Source organism: Lineus longissimus, chromosome 18 (assembly GCF_910592395.1).
Source record: "Lineus longissimus chromosome 18, tnLinLong1.2, whole genome shotgun sequence".
Taxonomy (NCBI): Eukaryota; Metazoa; Nemertea; class Pilidiophora; order Heteronemertea; family Lineidae; genus Lineus; species Lineus longissimus.
In genome coordinates this window covers 10,119,358-10,140,960 of record NC_088325.1, presented here as the reverse complement: position 1 = coordinate 10,140,960, position 21,603 = coordinate 10,119,358, and the positions used below count along the sequence as shown (strand labels likewise).

The following is a 21,603-nucleotide window of genomic DNA, read 5'->3' as shown; positions in this document are numbered from 1 at the left end:
GACCAACAGTGGGACTCAGAATTCCGAAATACGAGACGACTCGGAATCAGGATTTGGCACGTAATGCCCGGAGTTCCGGATTTTGATTCTCCGGGTGATATGCAGTAAATGTGTTACATATCAGTAGAGCTTTATGCAATTTATCTGGTGAGTGTATTACTACGGATACATGATATGTCCGACTGGTCTTTGGTAGAATTATAAGCACACTAAATTATACCGATGTTATTTTACCATTTGCTGAAAGGTTGGCGAGAATATGTTTTCTTTACATTTCTCAGTTTAGCATAACTCACTCATCAACTGATCACCTACCTCAACTTAGGCTCGGGTAGAGGGGTGTCACATGTGACTAAGCAGTGCCAGAACCCAGTGTGGGGATTTGCAAGGCACTGTCCACTATGGTTACCACAGCGCTAGCTGGCGACAATAACAAATTTGATGACAACTCATGCAGAGTCAACAGTGAATAATTCCTGTTCTTGGCGTGGATTTCCTGGTAGATGCACTATCATGACTGTCCGCTATGGTTACACTTGTACAGTCATGACAGTGACACAGGTAACCATAGCGGACAGTCTGCCTTCTCTTATTGCATTTTTAAGTCACTCTATAGAGCACGTTGTACCAAGTGCTTGCTATCTCATATCTCCCTAATCTGGTGTTCATGCTGCACAACACAGCACTATGCAATAATCTTGGCAACTTTGGCAGATATGGTAGAAATATGCATAAATTGTACCCTAAATTAGTCATCGAGCTACACAAACTCTGCTTCCTCTATCTATTTAGCTACACAAAAAAAACCAATTAACCGATGAGTTCAAGTTATCCCCTGCGAAATTCGACTGGAAATTGTCGGCAAAAGCCGGCAATTTCCACCTAATTCCAAACTATTTTTCCTTGCCAGGAGGCTGGAATTAGCTGGAAATTCCAGAAAATGTCAGGGCTGGAGTTTGGCGGTATTTTGGTAAATGGCAGTGCCAGAAAATGCCAGCTCTGGAAAAAGCTGGCATAACCTGGCATTAGCTGGAACCTTTAAATTTCCAGAGCTGGAATTAGGTGGAAAAATCTTGACCCAGGCCTTCCAGCTGAATACCAATGTCAGGGCTGTCATTTATTGGAAATAGCTGGCATTAGTTGACATTAGCTGGAAATTACAAATTCAGCATGCAACGAGGAATGTCAGGGCTGTCATTTATTGGAAATAGCTGGCATTAGTTGACATTAGCTGGAAATTTAATATTGAGTATGTGACCTGCTCTACGTTTGAATCGATCAGAGCACTGCACACTAATAAACAGGCGTTTTTTGTCACTCAACAGTGACTATGATTAGAATCGTTGTGATATGCAACAAGAAGATCTCTTGTCGTGGAGTAAAACCGATAATCGCTTGGTTTTGACTTTGCTGATTGCAATCTTGTCACACGCACCTGCGATTATCACCACAGACAGGCAATTTTTCACATGCAAACATGATTGCATGTTGATTTTGCTTGATCCCAGGCCGTGCGATTTCCAATTCTAATTCAATTTTGATGGCATCTGCAATTATAACTGCAAACAAGCAATTTCTGTCACACAGAAATATGATTAAAGGTTGCAGGTTGATTTTGCTTCCAACAGAGGTTGCTAGGATGACCAGTTCTTGTTGCGGGCACCTGAAATTATCTATGCAAACAAGTGATTTATGTCACTTGCAAACATGATTGCTGTGGCATTATCAAGTTTTGAGCATACGCCACTGACCTAATCCCTTAGTTTTCTGACACAATCTTGTCACACTGTTATAATGTAAATATCATTCTTGGTGTGTGTTGACCATGGACTTACACGAGCATAAGAGGCCCTATCATATAAAACGTAAGATTATTGCTTCACTGAGGCTCCTTGCAGACACCTCTGCCAGGCGGACACTTCCCCATTGCAGATGGTTTAAGTTGCCACATGACCTGGGTTGGAGTGCTCGTCAATGCCGACTGGCGTCGTCAGGGCTCAATGCCCATCCTGGAGACAGCACGTCATTTACATCATAGCTAATTGTGATCAGTTGATACGATGACGTCATTGACAATCACTGACAGGAAAATTTTGCCTCTCGTTTAATAATATAGATAGTGCAAAGTATTCACATTGTAATATTAGGCTCGTAAGTTTGAGGATCATGGATTGACCAGATTGGTGTGAATTGCCCCAGGGCCCATGGAACATATGTAGGCCTATACCAATTTTAAGTCCAGACTTTACGAAACGTGCCGCGCTAACAATACGGCCGCCACCGACGATGGACGCCACATCATCGCATAGGCTCACAAGGTGAGCCAAATAAAAAAGAGGTGCCGTTTTAACTGGATACCGTGACATCAACATGATGTTAACCACACATAGCACACTCTGTCACTTTGATGTCTGGAGGGCAGGGTTACAGACGGGGACTGACGTCCAAAATGGATGTCCAAATAACATCACTGCACGACCTTGAAAAGAATGATGGAGCAAGCCGACTGTTGATTGACTCCATCACTTACATGAGTCATGAGCTGTGGACATCTCCCATGCAAAATCTTACAGTTATGATACCGTCCGGGTCTACGATCATGCATACAATAATACAGGCTTACAGCACATACACTGATTCAGGCTTCATCATATGCTAAAAAAACAACCTCAAGGCCTGTCCAGATTACCCTTTTTGCATTCATTTGAATCCTTATGTGTTCCAATTCAATTTGTGTAAACTTTGGATATCTTGATATCGAATTCGGGGTAAAAATCAAGAAATAAGAAGAGCTCCCACATGATTTCTTTGTTTGACTTGAAAATTCAAACCTACCAGTTCCTGTCTGAGGTGTAATGCATCATGGGATAGGTCAGGTGATAAGACCACATGATAGAATTGCATAACATAATAGCAATTTGCATAATGCCAGCAAATGCCAGCTTTTTCCAACAATTGTCAGAAACATCGAATTTGAAATTTCCAGCTAATTCCAGCTCTGACAATCTCATAGTAAAGTGACAGAGATTTCCAGCGCTGGAACTTTTACGAAAAGTAAAGTTCCAGAAAATGCCAAGAATTTCCACCCCATGGATAAAGTTCCAGTTTTTGTCAGCTTTTGCCAGCTATAACTTTTCGATGAAACTCTCTAAATTCAAAGTGTCAGCTTATTCCAGCCAAGAGCTGGAAATTCCAGCTATTTCCAACAAAATCCACCTAAGGTAAAATTCATTTCGCAGGGGATCCTCTAGAAATATCTACCAGGAAATCCACGTCGAGTACCACAGAACAGGAATTATTTGCTGTTCAATCTGGCCGAGTTCTTCAAATTTTTTATTGTCGTCTGCTAGCGCTGCAGTAACCATAGTGGACAGTGCTTTGCTGACACTGTCCGAATCCCCACACTGGAACCTGGCCCAATTTACTCTCGAGTCTTGTGAGACAACAAAATTCAGGAATGCTCGATGATTTATTCATGACTCCCCAAGAGGTCCACACAATAGGTAGTCAGTCCTAATGTACCAAGATGGTAGCACAATATACACAACATTAACTCCATAGGCCTAGTCCTACATAACACTTCCTCCTTGCATGCTCGAGTCAACACTCGGCATGTCACCTGACCTCGACACCCGACCAATCAAAAACAGACCAACCAGGAAGTTAGCAACTAGCGAGGCAGACATGAAACAAACCGTAAGATCGACTAAGATGTCTTTGGTAAGAATGTTGACCCTGGGCGTTGGCCTGGTGCTTTTGATTCCAAATGGTGAGTAGACTTCGTGTAACCTCTGCAGCTGTCCTCTTATCAAAATGCAGAATACTTTGTGCTCAACCTTATTGAGTTTTTTTATACTGTAGTTGGTGGGGATCTCACTCTTGTCACAAACATGTTCAAAGATGACAGCAAGATGACTTAGTGTATATAGTCAAAAGTATTAAAAAGGGGAATCCACCGCGCTGCAGGGGAAACAGTATTTTAGCAGTGTCTTTTTGCATACTGCTCTGTGGGTAAAAGAGCAGCAAAAGTTATAATTAACCAGAAAAGAGACCAGTACAGTACAACCTCTCTATTGTGGACACCCATGGGACTGGGCCCAGGTGTCCGCAATAGAGAGGTTATGCCAAATCGTCCGATAGGTGGATTTGAAGTTCCCGCCTTGCAGGTCTTGGTTTTCTCTGTGACGACATCTAGCGTAGAAACTTTAAACCTGTTGGATGATCGGTATTTGCTTGTGATGTTGCGTTGAATGACGTGAGCTACTTTGGAACTCAGAGAGTGAATATAGTAAAAGGTGCCCCTTTTATTGCAAAATCTCCTCGACATGTCATAATGTGTGAAAAAACACCATAATTTCTGTCCATCAGCCACCTTTGATTAATAGTTAATTTTTTCTAATTTCTCTACTAACGCATATTCGCCGCAACACTGACAAAACCCCGTGGATTTATGAGTGTCCATTGACACAATAGGCCTATGTGATTAGTTGAAAAGATGAGTAAACAAATGCGTCGGCTTAATTAGGATACAAAAACACAATGCCATGGGGTAATTACGTTGATTAATTACGCAAATATCACACCTGTCGGGCCTACTCGACTCTCCAAGCGCACGTGGGAAACCATTGTTTTTGCCTACTGTTCGTAATTGGGAGGGAATTGGACACAGTCCGATAACTCAACTTGGTGGTTTTAACCCTTTCCTACCAAGCTCCCGATTCAACTATCAGTGACTTTAACCCTTTCTGACCCATTTCCCGGTTCAAAATACCAGCTCCTTATTCGTCTTAACGCATTTTGGCCATTTATAAGTCACTTTCCCGATTCAAATACTGGCTCCCAATTCAGCTACAAGTCACTTTAACCCTTTCTAAGCCCATTTCCCAGTTCAAAAGCCAGCTCCTTATTCGTCTTAACTCATTTTAACCCTTTATAACTCCATTTCCCGATTCATTTACAGTCACTTTAACCCTTTCTGACGCTATTTCCCGGTTCAAAATGCCAACTCCTTATTCGCCTTAACGCATTTTGGCCATTTATAAGTCACTTTCCCGATTCAAATACTGGCTCCCAATTCAGCTACAAGTCACTTTAACCCTTTCTAAGCCCATTTCCCAGTTCAAAAGCCAGCTCCTTATTCGTCTTAACTCATTTTAACCCTTTATAACTCCATTTCCCGATTCATTTACAGTCACTTTAACCCTTTCTGACGCTATTTCCCGGTTCAAAATGCCAACTCCTTATTCGTCTTAACGCATTTTGGCCATTTATAAGTCCATTTCCCGATTCAAATACTGGCTCCCAATTCAGCTACAAGTCACTTTAACCCTTTCTAAGCCCATTTCCCAGTTCAAAAGCCAGCTACTTATTCATCTTAACGCATTTTAACCCTCTATAACTCCATTTCCCGATTCAAATACTGGCTCCCGATTCAGCTACAAGTCACTTTAACACTTTCTGACTCCATTTCATTCATTTGCAAGTCACTTTAACCCTTTCTGACTCCATTTCCCAGTTCAAAATGCCAGTTCCTTATTCGTCTTAACTCATTTTAACCCTCTATAAGTCCATGTCCCGATTCAAATGCTGGCTCCGGGAATTGGGAAATGGAGTTATAGAGGGTTAAAATGAGTTAAGACGAATAAGTAGCTGGCTTTTGAACCGGGAAATGGGCTTAGAAAGGGTTAAAGTGACATGTAGCTGAATCGGGAGCCAGTATTTGTATCGGGAAATGGACTTATAGGGTGTTAAAATGAGTTAAGACGAATAAGGAGCTGGCATTTTGAACCAGGAAATGGAGTCAGAAAGGGTTAAAGTGACTTGTAGCTGAATCGGGAGCTAGCATTTGAATCGGGAAATGGAGTTATAGAGGGCTAAAATACGTTAAGACGAATAAGGAGTTGGCATTTTGAACCGGGAAATAGCGTTAGAAAGGGTTCAAGTGACTGTAAATGAATCGGGAAATGGAGTTATAAAGGGTTAAAATGAGTTGAGACGAATAAGGAGCTGGTGTTTTGAACCGGGAAATGGGCTTAGAAAGGGTTAAAGTCACTGATAGCTGAATCGGGAGCTTGGTAGGAAAGGGTTAAAACCACCAAGTTGAGTTATCGGACTGTGGAGGGTTAATATTTGAAAGAAATTTGAATTGGGAACTGGGAAATGCTTAGCCCATTTGCTAGTTCCTTATTCGTACCCAAACATACCATGTTTCAAAATGGGCACAAATAAGGAACTGGGAACTTGGAACTGGGAGCCAACTTCACAGACCCCCGCTAAGGGAGGTTCTACTGAACTTTCACTTTGAATGATCTTAACCATTGAACATGACTGATAGCCAATATAGGGAATACCGACCACAATGTGAACATACTGGTTTCCGCAGTGCACCCCCCTTGGCTGGTATACATTGGTTGATACCACCATTTTCACCATGGTAACCTGTGAACACTGTCATGACCGTCCACTATGGTTACGCATGTATTGAATGTGTCTGACTCTATTGACCCAACAAAGTATTTCACACTGACCTAAATCTTGTCAGTGTGTAGAGATGACCAATGGGTGTCTTATATCAGATTTGAACAGTCTAGGACAAGTAATGACAAGTGAAATTTAGAGTTTGACCTCTGTGCCCTACAAAAGTAGGTTAAAGTCAAATTCTTTCAAGTATTATGTTAAGCTTGATCAGATAAATCAATGATATACAAAAGAAGATTACATAACGAAGGTTTCAGGATAAATGACCGTTATATGATTTTATGACCTATTGACCTACTTACACAGGCAAAGTAGGTCACATTGACCTATCTCTTTGAACATGTAGATATGCCTAATAGGTCTCTACGCATAAAACTTTAAAAGTCGTGGACGAAAAGTGACGGAATGTGCCACCTTTGATGAATATTTATTAGTGTTTGGTGTCTGTGACCTTAAAAAGAAGTCTCATCTATCCAAGGCAGTGAATCTTTCATGATTCTTGCTATAACAGTTCATGAGATACTGAAAAAATATAATTTTCAGGTGACCGCTTAGAGCCCAGAAAGTAGGTCAAATCAGGATGATCCTTTTTTTGTTTGTGAAGTCATATTGTCAGAAGACAACAACACAACAAATTTTATGTGATCAAACGTGCCACCATCATTGACAAACAACACTGACAATGCCGACGACAGACATCGAATGCCAGACAAGACATGACCTCATAAGCTCAAACCTGCTAAAAAGGGCTCTTAAATCCCCCATTTCAGTCTTTTTGGGCAAGGAAGATCATTTGAGGGAAGGTGAACATTCTGCATTTTATATATCGTCAAATACCCATTTAATACAGTAATATGCCAAATTTAAGCAACATTTTATTATTGCAATTTGCGATAACAAAATTTCCTTCAGTTTTTCCAATTTGTGAATTGAGGTTATTCGTAAAATCTGCAAAATATAAAATGCCCCCAAAGGTTAGTGGTTTACAATAATACATGGTTTAATTCTTTAAGGGGAGAGCATAGGTTCATTTTGATACCCAAAACCATAACAATCCATTGGAAAAATGCAACATGGGGGTTGAAAGAAGGCAACTTATATAAAAATTGGTGATACAGCAGACACCTCTCTATCAAGGACAACCTCTGTATTAGGGACATTCATTTTAGTCACAAATTGGTTATTTCCATTCAAATTGACCTCCCTAATCAGGACACCTCTCTATTAAGGACGGCACTTGTCAGTCCCAAAGGTGTACTCAATAGAGAGGTTCTACTGTACATGCATATGGGCAGGAGTTTTTTTTAATGTTACAGGTTAATTTTTATACGATCGTCATTTCAATGGTACTAATGAAATAATCTGTCAATTGTAACAAAAAGTCAAGCCAACAACCATACAATGCTTTTCTTGTTTCTTTCAGTAAATTGTTCTGCAACATGTCAGGAGAAATATTTAGATGGACAAACAGCGGATACCAAACATATAGTTACAGTTGGGGAAAAGATAACACTCAAATGTGATTTGTCTGCGGTCAACGAAAAAACGGATGTGGTCTACTGGAAGAATGATGAAGCCGTGATGTCCGAGGATGATGGTGTAATTCCAAAATTTCAGTCTAAATTCAATGTATCTTATGGGAAGAATGCGAAAGGGATACTTCTCTACACAATCTCATGGATAGCAGAGTAAGACGATGCAGGGAGTTATAACTGTACATGCTCAACAGGTGGAATAAGATTCAGAGTTTGGATTAGACGTAAGCATTTAAGCCTAAAAACAAGAGGGCTAAGGCCCAAAGGCCAATCATGAAAGCGCTCTGTAAACAAGTCATTTCTATCACTGTGACCAGAAAGGAGCTGTGACAAAATGAAAATTTTAATCAAAAAGTGGTTGTCGCTTGACCTAAATGTATTAAACATTGTTATATTGTCAAGCTTTATTTTACTGTTCAGCACCGGCAGCAATAGAAATTACTTATTTGCAGAGTTCTGTCAATTCTTGATGCCAGTCACTCCTGTTTAGTTACGGAGTTCTTCAAAAGAGGTCAGCTCTGGGATGTAACAGAAATTGTACACGTTGATGAGCAACAGCATCTCGTGTATAACATTTTCTGTGATGGGTAATGTTAGTGACCATTTGATCTTTTTTGCAATTTTTGCAACTTGGAAGGCAAACGTGAACTTAAAACGGTTCACGAAATAACCATTGCACTTTGGCAGCAAACATGGAATTTTCTCTACCACCGATTGATAATGAGTAAATTCTAAAATGTCCAGGCAGATCCTTTCGATTGGAAATATCAAGATCACACACAATATTCATTGCTGTTAGCAAGTATAGTTATGTAACTGGCCAGCAATGCCATCCCCCTGCAGCAAGCCGAATATCAATTCCAAAAATACGGGAGGATAAGCAATACCAATTTTCATTTGAGATAACTGATTTGCAAGGAGAATGACCAAAGCATATACCCTACCAGTAGGGCCGTTTAGACGACAGAAAAAAGGCCCGATGAGATCCGATCAAATCCGAATGCGGTCTAAATTTCCCTGGTGTAAACGCAAACCGGTCGGGTCTCATGTGGTCCCATCGGGTCTTCAAGTGGTCCACCTCTTTTGCCGGTTCCATCAGGGCTAATCCTGATTCATCCGGATCAAATTTGGTCGTCTAAACGTGATCGGGCCTAATGCGGTCTTATCTGGACTAATTTTTTTTACCTACACGCATGCATATTGGATTTGGTACTTCGGCAATACTTCCTTTGATTATAAACCCGTGGATTTTCGCGGGAATTAATGTCGTTTGGATTGTCAGTTTCATAGTATTTTCTCTTGGCTTATTTTCATTATTCCAATATGGTGAAGGATATGTTCACGGACACGGTTGTTTTCGATCTCATACATATTTGGAGCGATCAATCCATTCAGCGGAAGCTAGACAGCAGCTACCATAAGAACGAGCTTGCCTAGTAGCATTATAACCCGCATTGTGGCGCTAAATCGGTGACGCCACCGCGACATCCTGCGGATTATTGGTGGAACCAAAAGAAATTAGTCCACATCAGTCCTCATTGCTGTTGAGCGTCTAAACGGTTACATTATAAAAATGAGACCACGTCCGGTCTGGAATGGGGTTCGATCGGATCAGAGCGGAATGCGGTCTTATGCGGTCTTTTTGGAAAGCGTCTAAACGGCCCTAATATGACAAATCTGCATTAGGGCCAGCGGGACGTTTTTGGTGAGAACGCACAATGGTATCCATGCTTTTTTCTCTTGCATTCTTTTTGCACGCTAATACCCGAAGGCACTCAAGCAATGGCAATGCACATAGAAGGTAATACACATTTTAGGGCAAAACGTTCCTTTTTGAATATTGTTGCATATTTCCAAATCTCTGGCAATACACAAAACCTTGGCTTTCATCCTAATATTCTATTAATTTTTTTAGGCCCCTGCAATAAACGAGAAAATGTCCGCCAAACAAATACGACGACATCTCCAGTAGTTCTCAATTACTTGAAGACAAATAAAAGCTATCCTCTTCAAGCAAATACACCTCTCAATTTCAAAATTGGCCTGGACTGCAACTGCACTTGGCCAGAAGTCAACAGGACTTTCCAAGGAAAATGGTATGGAACCAGTACAGATGTAAGTAATGTATACAGTAGAATGTCCCCTTGCGGACACCTCTGCCAGGTAAACACCTCCCCATTATGGACACGTCCGTTCAGTCGTGATTTTTTTTTAGCCAAAACCTCAGTGACGCTGACACCTCTCTACTCCGAATTACGGAGGCGGCCATAGTGACTTTTTGATCCAATCACCTCGCAATTAGGGACAGTATACAAAAACGATGGCTTCCCGTGTTAACATAGGTAGTCAATTAGGCATAACAGTTGAGAAGTTTGCGAAATTTATTAACATAATTAGACACTGTATTCAGTTAATTAAAGGGTGGAATGAATTTAATGTCCTCTGCTCCCCTAATTTAAACCGAATATTTTGTTTATTATCTTCACTGCGCATCATTATGCCAAGATACCTTATTGCAACATTAATTGCAGTGCATTGAGTTGTCTGTCCCATTGTGCTCAAAATACAGAGAATAAAGCTTGGTGTGTAGTTGCTCAATCAATTGCTACAACTAATTAAATATATGTACACTGTCTATGTAGTGTACGAACACAACTTGCTAATAATAATGTTGGCAAATCAAAATTACCTCCACTAGAAATGTCATAAGGTGTTATAATGAAGTAATTTCGAATGTGCCTGTAACTTATGTCAATTATATTGAAAGAGTTGATTTTTAAAACTGATTCGTCTTCGTCAAAACTCCCCTACCACGAATCTTATTGCAGCACCCTGGCTCAAGCGACCCTTTGCCAAGCCTATCTGTAAATGGAACTCAAGATTCTACCAAGACGCCTATTGGATGCTACACTGGCAAAGGAAGCGTGACGTATCGGTACAGAAATGTCTTCGGATCTTTTGCCAATGTAGAATTCAAGTGCCCGACTGCGGAGATAGACAAAACATACAATTTTTACATCGATGAGGTGGAGGAGAAAAAGCCGGAGGAGTTCACCACAATTATGAGCATCTCCTGCAAAGGTCAGTTTTACACAAGCTACAATCACAGAAGTGGTGACCAACTAGGCCCCTTAATCCTAGCATGATCACTAGGAGTTGAAAAATCTGATGATATTCCGGACAGTCGGGCAGTAAATGGTGAAAAGTAAACTGGTAGTTGACCACAGAAACTTTTTGATAATCGACAATTGGACAGACATTGATATTTCCACTCTTTTCAGCGGTAGACGGTAATAAAGGCACTGGAAAAAATGGCACTGGAAAAAAAGGCACTGCAAAAAATGGTACAGAAAAAAAGGCACCAGGTAAAAAAGGCACTGGAAAAAAAGGCACTAGGAAAAAAAGGCACTAGGTAAAAAAGGCACTGGAAAAAAAGGCACCAGGAAATCACTATACTAGGTAAAAAAGGCACTGGAAAAAAAGGCACCAGGAAATCTCTAGGTGAAAAATTCACCTCGGCCCAAAATTCATATGGGGTGCCCCCCCATGCATTTCTATATGGTATGTGTTTTTTTGTTAGTTTTTTTCTCTAGATAAAAACCTGCAAACCTTCCCCAACCCGTTTTAGTTCACATGGGTGAGCTCCGGGGGTGATTTCATGACATCATGTCTAAGCGTCGTCGCTTACTTTTTGACACTCTTGTGATAAACTATTGTATCTTGTAGAAATAGGTTATTGGTGAGGGAACCCTGAATCCAATTTGATTAAACTACTCGACCAAATCGGATGATCTTTGTATCATTTTTTATAAGGATTCCCTGCCTATCCAAGCTAGTTTTTCTGTTCGGAGGGTACTGAAAATAGGCTATTCCGTTTTCTGGTGCCATTTTTCCTTGTGCCTTTTTTTACCTAGTATAGTGATTTCCTGGTGCCTTTTTTCCAGTGCCTTTTTTACCTAGTGCCTTTTTTCCTAGTGCCTTTTTTTCCTAGTGCCTTTTTTTCAGTGCCTTTTTCTCCAGTGCCTTTTTTACCTAGTGCCTTTTTTTCCGTACCTTTTTTTCCAGTGCCTTTATTACCTACATTCCTTTTCAGCCAACTGGCAGAAAAATCTCAAAACATGCCCCTAATACCAAATTAGCAAAATTCGAAATTAATTTTTTCATCAAATAATTTCTTTATATCTGTAGACTTGCCACAGCATATATTTTTTCAATACCTCTCCAAATATGTACTTGAGAGTTAAAAACATGCACTCGTCTAATTGATAGGCCTGGACCCTCCAACCTATGAATATTCAATGGTGGTATTGTCTCAGAACTGATAAACAGCTGGAGGGTGTATTTTTGGCAGAAAAGTGACATACATGTAGATCTATCAATCTTGACACTAGAGGCGCTGACTTCCTTCCTTACAACACCTCTGGTACTAGTAAGTTGCCACCATCTTGAAAAGCAGTACCGCGCATATAGAAAAGGAAAGGATATTTCTTATTGCAATGAGGCTACATTGCCTTCGATACAGTGAGACGAGCAGATCTAATCAAAGACCTAGGAGAAGTACTAGAAGAAGACGAGGTCCATATGTTTGATCTACTCCTACGAGATGTCCAAATAAAAGTCAGATGCGGGAAAACTTTCGGAGAAAATTTCAAAACCAATATAGGAACACCACAAGGAGACTGCGCCAGCTCCATTCTCTTCACAATGTATTTAGCAAAGTCCATCCAAGAAGCCAGACCACCGAACCCTCCACACCTCCTTGATCACAACTATCACAGAGCCAATCCACAGCCAGAGATTACCCCTCCACATCTCCAAGACCATAACTATCACCAACCAAACCCAGCCAAAGAAACTCAACATTGATCAACAGTATGCAGACGATATAGGATGGGTCACAACAAGTAAAGGAATCAGAAGCTACGTCAAAGAAAACATCCCACCAAAACTAAAGAAGAGAAACCTCCATGTCAACCTAGAGAAAACAGAAGAATTTACCATCAGCCGAACAGGAGACGAAGAATGGAAAAAAGCAAATACCTGGGAAGCCACCTTGACATGGAAAGGATATAAAGAGAAGAAAAGGCCTAGCCATGGACGCCTTCAACACCCTATCCAAATACTTCACCAACCCAAGAGCCACAACCAGAATCAAAATGAACATCTTCAGAACTTTCATCACCAGCATCTTTCTTTACAACAGTGAACTCTGGACCCTCACGAAACTACTGGGAAACAAAATCGACACCTTCCAAAGAACCCTCCTGAGAAGAAGAATTAATGTCAAAAGAGCAGACAGAATATCAAACCAAGAACTGTACCAAACAACCAAAACCCACCCATGGAGCCAAGATGTAAAAAGAAGAAGACTGAACTAGCTTGGACACCTCCTGAGACTACCAGAGGGAACACCAGCAAAACAAGCCATAGATGAATTCTAAAAGCCGACAAGAAGACCCAGAGGCAAACCAAGAACCACGTGGATGAGCCAAATAAAAACAGACCTCGCTACTATCAACATAAACTTTGACATAGATCACGTGACCGAACTGGCAAATGATAGGGTGGCATGGAGATGCCTTGTGACGCGCGTAATGTCAGCCAATGACGGAAAGCGTATTTGATGATAATGAGGCTAACGCATCACCACTAAAGCCTGTGAAAATGATTGTTGCCCTACGCTGCGTTTATAGTTCTCCATACAATCATCATTATTAAGGGAAGTATTAAGGGCATTATAACCAAGAGAAAACTTGGGTGTGACCAAGAGTACATGCATACAAAGAGACAAGCCAATGTCCAATTGCCTGTAGTTGTCCAGATTCTTAAGAAGTTCAAATTGATGCTTTATTTTCTTGTTCTTGGGTTGACTTAGAGGGGGCCACTTACCTCAAATTCATCTGCGGTACTTGTTGCTCATCTTAAATCCATAATCCCAACCACAAAAAACATGTATTGCAAGTTATGATGCTTTGTCAAAGATTTAACTACAATGGGTTTTTTTTATACTACTGGTTCAAAATCTTTACTTTATCATAAATGACATCCTGTTGTAGTCCAAATACAACCTTTAGATAATCTGAATGGAGGATAAAACTACAGTGCTTGGCACCGATGATTGAGCAATGGGGCCCAGCACCTGATTTCTCAAACTATCCTTTCCTTTTTTCAGCCAGTTATTGTGAAAATTATGAATTAGATTTTGTCCTAATCGGGGCCGGCATCTTCGTTTTCATCTGCCTTGTGTTCGCTATAGCCATGGGATGTCTGAAACAAAAAGGTAACTTATGCGGTGATCTTCCAGCTCCAAGCAAACATGTTCCCACAATGTTTCTGCACATCAAACAGCGGAATTAATGTAGTGATGCAATGAGACATATCAGTCAAAAATGAGACCACTGCACCAGCGCCAATTTTTTTCGGCAGAAGACACAGCAACAGGAACATGTTTGGAACTCGATTAATCACCCCTTTTCTTCCCTCTTCCTCCCAAAAGTTTCATAAGGCCTTTGCCACCACCAAAGAAGATAGGACAGGAACAAACTCCAGACCTCTTGTTTTTGATTGCTCCGAACAGTCTATCACTGCCACTTCCAGCAGTGCAAGTATGGAGCAACTAGGTCTGTGACGCCAATTATGATAATTCTGTAGAATGAAACCACCATGTTCAGCACGAAAATTTCAACCACCTCTCATGGATTTTTAAAACTCCCATTCAAACCAACCAAAACCATGGCCAGAGATCTTTTCTTTGGCAACTTCAAGAGGGGAGGACAGGGACATGACATATACCAAACTTATTCTCTGCATTGATTTTTCCAGATGCCAAGAAGCAAATAAACACGAAATGTATCTTCATAGCTTTGCTTATAGTGGAGATGATAGTGGTTCTTGTTGTAGCTCTTGTCTCGGGAGGCATTTGCACCCAAGGCTTCACCCGCAAAGGTAGGTAACAATTTTTATGTCATGGCTATTTTTTGCATACAATTTTTCCACAGACATTTTTAGATGATCATACTACAAAATATTGGCTAGAGGACACCACCCTCACAATAAAAGCTCTGGACCTCTATGGCAAACTCTATAGGACAGCTAACTTCATTGCCCAAAACAGGCTAACTGCCTAGCTTGTGCCTCAAGAAAGTCTGAATGCAAAAAAGGTCTTCTAGAATGCATATCTAGCTAATTCACGAGAGAAAGAAGTTCAATTAAACAAAAGGCCCAAGGGCCTAGGCACTCTGCTGAAATACATGGGTCAGTGTATTTTCAGCATGTATTTGTAGGTAGGTCACTTTCAACCTCGATTTTGTTGACATCCTGAGACTCCTGGACAAATAATGACAAAATGTGCAACTTACCAGTGAAATTTAAGAGCCTGGGTGATAGGTATTGGAGAATATAAGAAACAATAACCATAAAAATGTAGTCACTTTGGCAACATCCAGCTTTAAAATGGCCTTAAAGAATATTTCAAAGATGGCAACCAACCAAATTTTTTCAAAACAAAGAAAATATGACATAAGCTTACAAGTGAAAAAAATGATCAAAAAAAATCAAAGTGTTTTGCCAGTGGTGACCTGAAGTGGGTCTGAACCCACAACTTTTGCAATTATACAAGAGCAGGAAATTCAAACTTTAGAAAAATCATTTCTGTTCCTACATGTTCTATGAATTCGTTCGGGTGCTAAAGTGGAAAAATGTGAACATCCTTTGGATGGTGCACCTGAACAAATTAAGAAAGCTGTTTCAGTCACATGATAGACTAAAAAACTGCTCTCAGCATTGGACAATCTTGTGATCAAAAAGGGTATATCTGGTTAATGTGTAACTATTTTTGTGGGAATTTTATAACAGAGGAGCAGTTATTACCTTTTTTATCATGAAACAGGCATTTTTACAAAGCAATAATGGAAGAACCTATTTTGTGCAGTCCTGCACAGTGTAATAAATTTTCAAACCCTCTTTTTCAGCACTGCCCCCTCCAGTGGGTACTTTGGTCGGCATTATTATAGTCATTATTTTGGCTATTTTCGCCATCTTTGTCAGCATTCTATTCCTATGTTGGTTAAAAAAGACAAAAGCACCAAAAGGAAATCATATGGTTAAGGTCAGTATTTTATCTCATTCTGCCTGAAATAATTGTGCCTTGGTCCCAGAAAATGCATGGAAAGGCCTTTTTTGATTGATGGATTCGATAAAGATTGCTGGCAGGGTATGTAGTGAGATTGAGGACAAGCAGTTGATTGTAACAGAACTACAAATTTGCTCATTATGAAAGACCACTGCCACAGGACAGGATGTCAGTGAATGTAACAGAAAATATGTTAGGCCGTGCTTTTCTCCCAGCAGTCATTGATGTTACAACCACGGAACGCTTGGTTCTGATTTGGTGGCAAAAATTAGCTTTGAGTCGTTTTAGAAAAGAAATTATTGACACCTTACAGTAGTTCCTTGGTTGTCTAATCAAGACCACTTGAGGAGACCTCAATTTATGTCTATTTCAGCTTCAAAACTTCCATATTGGGGCTAAATAATGCATGAAATGCGAGTTTTTATGTCATTATCTCCTAATAGTGAGGACTTTCTTCAGGGAGAAGCTGTGGTAAGAAGAAGTTGGAAAGCCTTGCCACCCAACTGAAATATCCCTCTATGGCAGATACAGCACGCGGCACAGAGGAATAGTTACCCTTCTTCTTATTTGATTAAGGAGTGTGAATTGTCATGCTGAAGAATATTAAATGATGACTGTGTGATGCTATCAAAATCAATGATCATATTATTCCTTTCTCTAGGAGCAAGAAAACCCAAGTTTTAGTAACATCCCTGAAACGACTGACTCAAGAACACCTCCACCAGATGAAGGACAGGCAACTGCTCCAACCAACACCAAAGTCGCTCATCCGAACATCCAGAAGGATTATGAAAACGTTCCGCCACATCAACGTAAAAAAGAAACTGAATATGACAATATCCTTCCTGGAGCACAACACCGGAATGCGAAGATTTGTACGATTTGCTGTAAGAATCCTGTACAAGTTTATTTCAAACCCTGCAAACACGTGGCTGTTTGCAATTCTTGCGCCAAGAGCATGCAAGATAAAGCTGAAAACACACAAGCAAACTGCCCAGTGTGTAGGATACCAGTGACAGACTTCCAGACACTCTGCATGGTGTGTTTGGAAAATCCAATCCTTGGGTACCTCACACCCTGTCTCCATGAAGTAGTTTGTAAATCATGCGCCACTGAATTGATGAAGAAATCTGTTGCGTTCTGCCCTTACTGCAACAAAGAGGTCTTTGATTACAATCTGTAATTATTTCATACAAAATTTAGCAATCATATTTTTTCATTGCAAAATGAATGACACACCAAATCTACTTTGGAGCCTCATCCTTTGAAAGGTGTAAAACCAAGTGTCCTAGTCTTGGTTGCGATGCCAGAGCGAGAAGGACATTATTCAAATGAAGAAATTATGTAGCTTGTGTCTAAACGACCGTCCATAAAGTACGTGTACACTAAAACCTGGATTGCCGGGCTATTTTAACCCGGCAATGATTAGAGGGTCAGACCCATCTTTTGCCCAGGATCAAAATTTTGCCCGGCTTTGGGCATGGTGTGGACAAAAAAAGCTGGGTTATAACGTTTACTGGGCCCAGCTACAGATGGCGCTTGTAGGAACTCTCCTCATTATACCGGTATACTCTGTCATCACAGACAATTTTTACATTGTATTTTCGGTTGCAATATAGTTTAGATCTCGCACTTGCACAAGTTTATTTTACTCCTCATATCTATTTTGTATCTGAGTACATGATTTTAGGTAGAATAAACTTATTTGAATCTTGAATCTTTGTGGAGATTAGAATCACACATATTATGTAAACACAAACCACGCTGTCAGTGTCACTTTTTCATCATTTTCGATTTGCTATCGCCATACGATGGCCATTTATCTATCGCTGATTGTATTGTATTGTGGTTAACAGTATCATAAAATTGCTTCTAAGATGAGGTATGATAAAATACCTTTACTATTCATCATGGTTCATGAAAATGAATCTCTGTATATGAACTGTCGATATTTTATGATATAGAGTTATTAATTAAATTTTCTTTATTACCCAAGAGCCAAACCTTTACTATTCATCATGTTCATGAAAATGAATCTCTGTACATGAACTGTCAATATTTTATGATATAGAGTTATTAATTAAATTTACTTTATTACCCAAGAGCCAAACCTGATATATTGAGATTAATATATTGTTTTATACAGTCCTAGTCACAATTAACACACCCTGTTTTGCGCAGGCTGCGCAGAACCTGCACTTTAGTGCCGCCAGCTGCTTACACTCTGGTTATGTGCACATCACTTTCCTTATGTTAGGGCGTAAAATTCCGCAATCCAACTTGGCAGAAGGTGCATGCAAGTTGCACACAGCTCAAGTAAAGGTCACCTCGATGTGGTCGGAGCTTTCATGAAACCTATGCTCAGGTTGTGTGGAAGTTGCGTATACCCCCGAAACCAAGGAAGACAAGGGTCGCATTCTAAAAGCAAAAGGAAAAAAAGCGACACGTAGGCAAACACAACATACAGCAATCCAACATTTGGGAAATGGTGCAGGTAAGTTGAGCCAGACAGCTCATGGAGAAGTCAGCTAGACCTACTCGGAGCATTCATGCAACCTACACTCAGGTTGTGTGTAGGTTGCGGATACACTGCGCATTACATACACAGACTCGGGGATGTCAATTGTGATTGGGACTGTATATCTAGTATTTGTAAATATGAATCTCTGTACATAATCTTTGATGCAAATGACATTATAAAGATGGCATTCTGGACATCAACTTTATTTCACCGACCCATGTTGCCCACTTTGTCAACGGCGAATTAATGGCAGCAGTAAAGTGGAATGACCATATATACCATGTGACTATATATCGTACACGGAAATATGTTCACGAATAAATATTGCCATAAAAATCATGAAACATCGCGAAAATAAAAATCTGTTTGGGCAAGCCGTAGAGGAATCGGTTCAGAAAAGTTGACCACTGTGAAAATGTTTATCCGCTAAAATATATCCGTTTATGGTAAATAAAGAAAATAGTAAATCACAGATTCTGTGATTTTTTATGCATCCTAGTGTCGTTAAAATTTTCCAAGTGATGTGTAATCCACTTTATCCAAGATGTGTTCAAATGTCTTATTACTGTTTAGTTAGTTCATCCATCAGGCCCTATGAATAAAATGTTTGTTTATCATCCGTGCAAGTATACTTTCTCCCACATCAAAAATCTTCTTTCTATCTATTCGTTACCAAATTTGATCATCAAATAGGGGCTCATACAGATTTAAGTGGTTTCATTATCTATTTGTTTGCATTCCTGATGACGGCTTTGTTCTATTGACAACAAACATGTCCAAACAAAGTGAAAATAGAAAAGTAGCCTTAAACGTTTCCACGATTGGGAATGGCCTGTGTGTATGAATTTCAAAACAGTCACTTGAAAATATCCAATTTTAAAAACGTGCTGCTGTGTATTGATTGTGTAGCTAACTATGACAAAGATTTTTTGTGTATAAAATATGATCAAGAAACTTTGATGTGCATTGGTAGTTTTATGTATGTAGGCTACATGTAAATATGTGGGTTTCAGTGCCCTTCTCTTCTTTATCTTAGACTTTTTCTAAGTAGCGGTACAAGTTTTGAATAGAAAAGATGCACAATTTGTGATGAAATAAATGTTTTATTTTTAGAAATGATTGTCTTTATTTATTTTTTCTATTGGAGATTTTTGAACCAATTATATTGTGATTTCAAGTACATTCTTTACTAAGACATTGTGACGAAGCAAAAGATCAATAAGCAAACAAGAAAAACAAAAGCTTTTCCCTTATTCATGTTATCATATGCCTATCAGATGCAACCTTTGATATGAAACTTCAACTAACGTGCTCCGCAAGATCCCAAGATCCGAATGCACAAGTTGAATAAGATTTTCATCGCGTCTTTGAAGGAAAGGAGCACTGTTTTCCTGGACGACCAACAGTGGGACTCAGAATTCCGAAATACGAGACGACTCGGAATCAGGATTTGGCACGTAATGCCCGGAGTTCCGGATTTTGATTCTCTGGGGTGATATGCAGTAAATGTGTTACATATCAGTAGAGTTTTATGCAATTTATCTGGTGAGTGTATTACTACGGATACATGATATGTCCGACTGGTCTTTGGTAGAATTATAAGCACGCTAAATTATACCGATGTTATTTTACCATTTGCTGAAATGTTGGCGAGAATATGTTTTCTTTACACTTCTCAGTTTAGCATAACTCACTCGTCAACTGATCACCTACCTCAACTTAGGCTCTGGTAGAGGGGTGTCACATGTGACTAAGCTGTGCCAGAACCCAGTGTGGGGATTTGCAAGGCACTGTCCACTATGGTTACCACAGCGCTAGCTGACGACAATAACAAATTTGATGACAACTAATGCAGAGTCAACAGTGAATAATTCCTGTTCTTGGCGTGGATTTCCTGGTAGATGCACTATCATGACTGTCCGCTATGGTTACACTTGTACAGTCATGACAGTGACACAGGTAACCATAGCGGACAGTCTGCCTTCTCTTATTGCATTTTTAAGTCACTCTATAGAGCACGTTGTACCAAGTGCTTGCTATCTCATATCTGCCTAATCTGGTGTTCATGCTGCACAACACAGCACTATGCAATAATCTTGGCAACTTTGGCAGATATGGTAGAAATATACATAAATTGTACCCTAAATTAGTCATCGAGCTACACAAACTCTATTTAGCTACACAAAAAAAACCCAATTAACCGATGAGTTCAAGTTATCCTCTAGAAATATCTACCAGGAAATCCACGTCGAGTACCATAGAACAGGAATTCTTTGCTTAAGGAATTAATACCGAGCTGGCGGTCATTGGTTGTATAATCAAGACCGCTCGGGTAGACTGAAAATTACGTCCAAAACCCTCGGCGAAGCGCCTCGGGTTTTGGACTGCATTTTCAGTCTACCCGAGCGGTCTTGATTATACAACCAATGACCGACAGCGAGGTATTAATTTCTATTCTAAAAGGTTTCAAAATTAAACAAATTAAATACGATTTGAAAGGTATATATATTCCGTTTTCGTCAAAGAATGATCCAACCTGGTGTCCGGAACTCCGCCATATTGTTGCTTGTGAAGATGACGTCACGCAGCAAGGGAATTCCCAGTCTGCTAGCTCGATTTCTACCATTTCCTCGTCTTTGACCTCTTCTGAATCCTGACTGACGACCTCGAAAGAGTCCTCGGGTATCCTCCCTACTTCACAAATCCCAATATCGGGGAATACTTCAAAATCTTGTGTTCTTGACATTGTTTTGTGGGGCTGAGTCGTTGCTTCTTGGTGAAAATAATTCGTCTGCTAAAATTCAGAATTTTATACCTACCCAGGCGGTCATTGGTTACGATACCAAGACCGCTCCGATCAAAACGAGGCGTAATGTATTTTGTATTAGAAACAATGATATACTGTGACTAAGGCCTTTTAGAATGTTCAATCTGGCCGA

The 21,603-nt window shown here is 40.0% G+C and overlaps 1 protein-coding gene across 2 annotated transcripts; it reads left to right on the top strand.

The window, feature by feature from the left end:
* Positions 1 to 3,678: 3,678 nt before the first annotated feature.
* Positions 3,679 to 19,747, top strand: LOC135502050 (uncharacterized). 2 transcript variants are annotated; one of them, XM_064794533.1, is made up of 9 exons: positions 3,679 to 3,769; positions 7,901 to 8,236; positions 9,928 to 10,127; positions 10,841 to 11,093; positions 11,294 to 11,377; positions 14,185 to 14,292; positions 14,835 to 14,957; positions 15,983 to 16,119; positions 16,805 to 19,747. In XM_064794533.1, the coding sequence occupies exons 4-9, from the start codon at positions 11,075 to 11,077 to the stop codon at positions 17,324 to 17,326; spliced, it is 993 nt and encodes a 330-aa protein (XP_064650603.1). In that variant the 5' UTR covers positions 3,679 to 3,769; positions 7,901 to 8,236; positions 9,928 to 10,127; positions 10,841 to 11,074; the 3' UTR covers positions 17,327 to 19,747. The 2 variants fall into 2 exon arrangements, with proteins under 2 accessions (XP_064650603.1, XP_064650604.1); XM_064794534.1 differs by lacking the exon at positions 11,294 to 11,377.
* Positions 19,748 to 21,603: the final 1,856 nt, after the last annotated feature.